Below are 6,156 nucleotides of genomic sequence, written 5' to 3'. Positions count from 1 at the left end.
AATTGATAACTCGGAGAATATACCTACAATAACTGAGACTCCTAGTGAAAGCCTTCTCAAGAGCATTGAAATTGTTATCGCCCAATCCTTTAGATCTCTATTCCTGCCCATGGTAGAAGGACTGAAGCTTGAAATAGCAAATCTCCGAGATCAGGTTTCAAATCTTAGGGCTGAAAATTCTGAACTTTTGAGAAGTATCAACCACCCAGATAAGATGCAGTCCAAAGTGAGGACCTTCAACGAAGTAATCAAGCCTAGTATTGATCAAAATAGGGGAGGAAGGAAGTTATCAGCGAGTTCTTCAGAAGTCGAAGTAATTGAAAAACCACAACAAATACGAACATCGCCAAGTTCAAGAGCATTAGAAACAACCACTATTTCGTGTCCGGACAAGAGCGAGTCTCAGATAAACAGGGAAGACGAATTCATAACTGTAAAGAACAGAAGAGCTAAACGAAATAATAAAAGCATTGTAGGAAGTGGAAAACCCGATGGAATGTCAATAAAAGGAGCCATCAAGTATGGATATCTTCACGTCTGTAAACTCGACCCCAGCCTGAAACCGGAGGCTTTGGTTGAACATCTCAACACCAATGGTTTCAATAACATAATATGTGAAAAATTGGAATCCAAGAGACCAGAAGAATACTCCTCTTTTAAGTTACCTGTACCTGCTCAGAATTTCGAAGAAATCAAGAACCCTGCCTTATGGTCGGAAGGTAGTAGAATAAACCATTTTTTATTCCGTCTCACCAGGAGCAAATCAATAAATCTAAAAAAGAAATTATAATTCTTCATCAAAATGTTCAGTCGTTGAGAAACTGTATTTTAAGGTTAGAACAACTTGTAAACAATTCTTCTTCTTCTTCTTCTTCTTGTTAGTTCCTGTCCTCCTAAATGCGTTCCCCCATATTAAGCGGGCAAGAAACCATGGAACAGCCGGTAGGCTATGCTTCCAACCTCTACGTGGTAGGTACGATCAAACAGCCTGATTCCCAGGGGTGCAGGAGTCTAGAATGGCTCTATCTCAGGCTGCGAGGACGTTGCTATAATATAACAGTGACAAACTCAGTGTTAGGCTTCAAACATTGTATCTATGCTCATTCCCTTGGAGTAACACAAGTTAGCACACTTAGAGGAATGTGGATATGTCGGGAAAAGGAACTGGATTATATAAAGAGTGCTGAAACTACAACTAAACTAGCTCAAAATCAACACTGTCATCAAAGTCTAATACGCGAACAATGTAAAAATTCCAACAACAAGCTCATCACCTCGGGCCTAGTCGAGTAGAACACTTCACACAAATTAAGGGGAGCTGTTATCCCCAGGGCAAGCAAACTCTGATATAAGTTGTCACAATTGGAGGAATTATCGCCACAAGAAAAGAGAATGTGTGGCAAGTCACCCAACTCGCCACAGCTACATAGAGGGGAGTCGATGACACCAATCCTTGCCAAATGCGCTGGGGTCAGACAATGCCCCGACCTAATCCGGACAAATGTTGTGATATTCACCCTAGGGGTATTCAAAAACTTAAACCAGGTTTCCCTACGATATGAGGTAGGTCTCACCACCGAAGAGTACTGTCTGCCCTTGGTCATTCCAATCTCTCTGAACCTCTCTGTCCATTCATCCCAGAGTCGGCTTTTCAAAGCCGGCCATAGCTCTCTTGGATCTCCTCTCAGTTGGGATTGTCCCTGCAGTAGTCTTCCTCGATTTGCCAGTAAATCCGCTGTATCGTTATGTGCTATATATGAGTGGCTAGGTATCCACATCAGAGCAATCCTCAGCCCCAAAGATCTTGCCCTCCCCAGCAAAATTAGAGTATTCACCGTTACTATATCGATGTTGGCGTTAATGTTTCCATGTTTCAATTTGTTGAGCACACCTAGAGCATCCGAAACTATCACCGTCCTGGTGAGGCTCCGGTCCATAATATACTGAACAGCTCTGTAAATTGCATAAGTTTCGGCTGTATAAACCGACCAATGATCTGGCAGTCTGCCACAAATCTTGACAGAGCGAGATGGGATCCACACCCCATATCCCACCGAGTCAGGGTCCCGTGACTTGGACGCATCAGTGTAAATGTCCACATATCCACCGAATCTGTCTGCTAGAATCTTCCCAAATAAACCTAAATTATCGATAGATTCCTTTTTTAGATCAGTTTTATACATCTCCACCTTCATAGCTCTTACGTTGATCTCCGTCAGAAAGTAAGGGAGAGTTTGGGCATTCCAGATCAGATCTTTTTGATTTTCTAAAATCTTACAAGCTTCTATGTAGCTAGGAATTATGCCGTTGAACCACAGACTATCCAGTTCACTTGGATCACCCAATACTTGCAGTAACGGGTGGTTAGCAAATCTAAAAATTTTAGATATGTATTTCATAGCCAGCCATAGTCTCCTTGATTGGAGGGGAAGTTCACCACTTTCGGCCAATATAATATTAGTTGGTGAGGATTTCATCAGTCCAAGCGCAGTTCGAATGACCGAAAACTGCACTCTATCTAACTTTATCAACTGCGCCTTGGCACACCTACCATACAAAATCCCCCCGAAGTCCAAGTGTGGTCTTACAAGTGCCCTATAAACGTTCAGGAGCGTCGTATAATGAGATCCCCAGGAGGGTCGACATAGGCTTTTAATTATTTTTGCTTGGGATATCGCCCTATCACACATGTGATCTATGTGTTTACCCCACTTAAGCTTTTGGTCAAATGTCACCCCCAGATACTTAACCTGAGACTTCCATTCAATGGGTTGTGAGTCAAGAGTAATAGTACTCATATTAAGAGGAATAACACTTTTAGTGAAGATGGTGGCCGCAGACTTCTGGGTATTGATTCTGAGCTTGCGGGACCTCAGCCAGTCATCCAAACCGGACAAACATGCGTTAATCATGTCTACAATCTGGTCGATATCACTCCCCGAGCAGAGTAAGGCAAAATCATCTGCATACTGTAGGAGCAAAATACAACGTGTCAGCAAGTTGGCAGGACACAATGAATACAGTAGAAAAAGTAGGGGACTCAAAGGTGAACCCTGAATAAGTCCATTGGCAACACTTTTTCTGTACTCCACACCAGAAGCTCCCGTGATCTCAACCGATCTATGACGATATAACTGATATATCAAATTGCACAAGTTCCGGGGAATCCCGATATTTATCAAGTCCCGCCAAAGGATGCCAAGGTCAACACAGTCATATGCGTTTGAGATATCAAGAAATACAACCACAGTGATCTGCCTCTTATTAAATGCTCGATATATGTGGCCTGTTAGAAGAGTGTGACAGTCAGTGATGGATCTACCCCTCCGAAAACCGAAAGTGAGGGCTCCACTCAACCGCTCCTCGATAGTCTTTTCTATCCGTTCTTTAACCATTCTTTCAAGGATCTTTGTAATGCATGGCGTCATTGTGATCGGTCGATAGCTGGACGCAACATTTGCCGGACAATTCTTCTTAAGAATTGGAACAACGAAGGAATTTTTCATACAAAGTGGTGGGTCCCCACCCAGGAGCAATTGATTGAAGAACCCAAGGAAAAGTATTTTTGCGGAGGTAGGTATCTGATATAGCATCAGATAGTCGATGCCGTCCTTACCTGGGGTGGAGTTTCTCTTGATCTTAAGAGAATAGATCAGTTCATTCAGAGTGAATGTATCTTGCGAGTGTTCGTATACCAGTACTATATTAGCCGATGGATCCGCCGGCGAGATTCTATCCAATATCTCCATACAACACTGATCGGGTACATCATGAGGTCCATCTCTCCGTGGTTGACCCGAGAACTTTTTAATAATCTTCCAAAAGTTGTTTGTATCCCTGATAGACAGATTCTCTGTAAACTTCCTAAATGACTCCTTTTTCTTCTTCTTTGTCATTCTTCTGACTTTGGCGACCTGATGTTTATATTTCACAAAATTTTCCATGGTGGAGGTATGATTGTACTCTGCCAGCAGCAGTCTCCTGAGCTCAATTTCAACTGCAATTTCGTCATCCCACCAGTGCACACTGTATTTAGGGCTAGACCTTCCTCTGTATCTGGGGATGGACTCCTCAGCTGCCATTTGGACCATCTTAACGAACTCAAGAATATCAGTCACCTGACCCGTAACCGAACTGTTGATAATTTTCTCGGCAAATTTTTTCCAATCAGCCTTCTTGGTATTGAAAATTCTTGAGGATCTTCTGGGGAAAGACGTGTTAACTCCATGCTTCCGAACTTCAACGATAATGGGACGATGATCACTGCGTCCCGTATCAGCGATAACCGACCAGTCACACCGAGTGAACAAGTCTCCTGAGCAAATGGAAAGATCTGGGGCACCTGGATTCTCGTGGGGAGCTGTTACCCTCGTGGGAGTCCCGTCATTTAGGATAACATAATTGCAATCTCTTACAAAGGCCTGTACTACTCGTCCATTATGGTTCGAGATACCAGAGCCCCATGCAGGGTTCTGGGCGTTGAAATCCCCCAGAAAGATGGTGGAACCATTAGATATCCGATCCAGACCTTGAAAGAATTCATCCGTCAAGGATACATCCGGCGGCACGTAAATGTTGAAAATTTCGACCCCCTCACACTTTATACCCATAATCTGTATCCTTTGGGGCAGGTTCAACCCTTGAACATTGATGGTGTCATATTCCAAGGCATGTCGGACAGCAATTGCAATTCCACCATATCCATCTGGCCTGTCTTCCCTCATCAGGGAAAAACCGGCAATGTTGACTATATAATTGTCACTTAAAAAGGTCTCATTCAACATAATAATATCGGGTTTGGTGTCCCTTATGAAAATCTTGAAATCATCAAAATTAGACTTGATCGACCTAATATTCCACTGAAAGACCCGGAAAATACTGAAAACTCTATTAAAAAATTTTTTTTGAACGCTAATGATAGATGATTCAAGATAAGTCAAGGGTCCTATCACGAAAGTAATTTGCTATATTAATGGTACTTATAGTGAAGAAGATGAATTACCATGTTTCAGGTAATCCTCCTCATATGTTATTATTTGTCTATTGTGACTAGTGTCACTATCTTCGATAATCATGGACTGGTCGTTGTGGCTAGCAGCAATGCTAACCTGTGAGAACCGTTGGCTCCCAAAATCTATCTGATTAATATACTTGCCACCTGAATTTTCCTGAGACGTAGCTGAATTGGAGATCTGACTAGACATTCGGGGATATGAAATGATTGGAGATGCAGGTCGACTTGGAATCAAACAAGAATTATGTGCTGCTTTGTCATAACCTGTTTGTACTATGCTCTTTCTTTTCGGGCTTGGTCCTCTGCTATTTGGTCGCACCGGACCCTGAGATCTGCCCTGCGTTGTAGCTGTAATAGTAGCATATGATTGCTTTCGTGTAGTTATGGGAGAGGTCTCAGGCCTATCCTCTGGTAGAGGGGGGAACTCTGATAGGCGAGGGGCTATTTGTCTCTTACATGTTTTGTCTGCCTCAAATAAGGAAACATTGTGCATGGCCATGATTTCCCTCATCTTAACCTGTCTCGCATATTCTTGACATTTCCTGTCATTTGCCTCGTGCCTTTGTTGGCAGTGTATACAGCAGGGTTCTGAATCACAAGGTTTTTCATCCACGTGATGTGCACCGCATTTCCTACATCTAAATTTACCTCTACAGAGGTTACGAACATGACCATAACGCTGGCAATTATTGCACTGAACTACTGGGGGAATATAGAGTTCCACGGGTAGTCTGGTCGTGTACAGCTCAAAATACTTCGGAAGGACTGTACCCTCAAACGTCAACACACAGGTGTTTGTTTTAACATAAATGTTGCCACTTTCAGTAACCTTCCTACGATTAAATCTACGTACCCTTATGCATTTGACATCAGGACTCAATCCCTTTCCGATGCTAACGATCTCTTCGTCTGTTATGTCCTGTCCAATATCTCTCACAATGCCCATGATGGAGACATACCTTCCTGGAATGTAGACATCATAGGTTGTGGGGTCAAAGTCGTTATACTTGACAAATTTATTAGCCTGTTCAGCCGAAAAAAATCTAATCCCTACCTTTTTAAGTCCCTTTCTACTAATGTTCAAAATTTTAAATTCTTTGTACTTTTGATTATTATAAATCACCTTTCCTATATTTAATGGG

General features: G+C 42.5%; 1 protein-coding gene across 1 annotated transcript; it reads right to left on the bottom strand.

The window, feature by feature from the left end:
- Nucleotides 1–866: 866 nt before the first annotated feature.
- On the bottom strand, nt 867–2,063 carry LOC123313150. Its single transcript, XM_044897888.1, has 2 exons — nt 1,275–2,063; nt 867–1,046 (listed from the first exon to the last, which is right to left on the bottom strand). The coding sequence occupies exons 1-2, from the start codon at nt 1,935–1,937 to the stop codon at nt 1,023–1,025; spliced, it is 687 nt and encodes a 228-aa protein (XP_044753823.1). The 5' UTR covers nt 1,938–2,063; the 3' UTR covers nt 867–1,022.
- Nucleotides 2,064–6,156: the final 4,093 nt, after the last annotated feature.

The sequence above is a fragment of the Coccinella septempunctata genome, chromosome 5, assembly GCF_907165205.1.
Source record: "Coccinella septempunctata chromosome 5, icCocSept1.1, whole genome shotgun sequence".
Taxonomy (NCBI): Eukaryota; Metazoa; Arthropoda; class Insecta; order Coleoptera; family Coccinellidae; genus Coccinella; species Coccinella septempunctata.
This window is presented reverse-complemented; position numbering and strand designations above follow the sequence as displayed.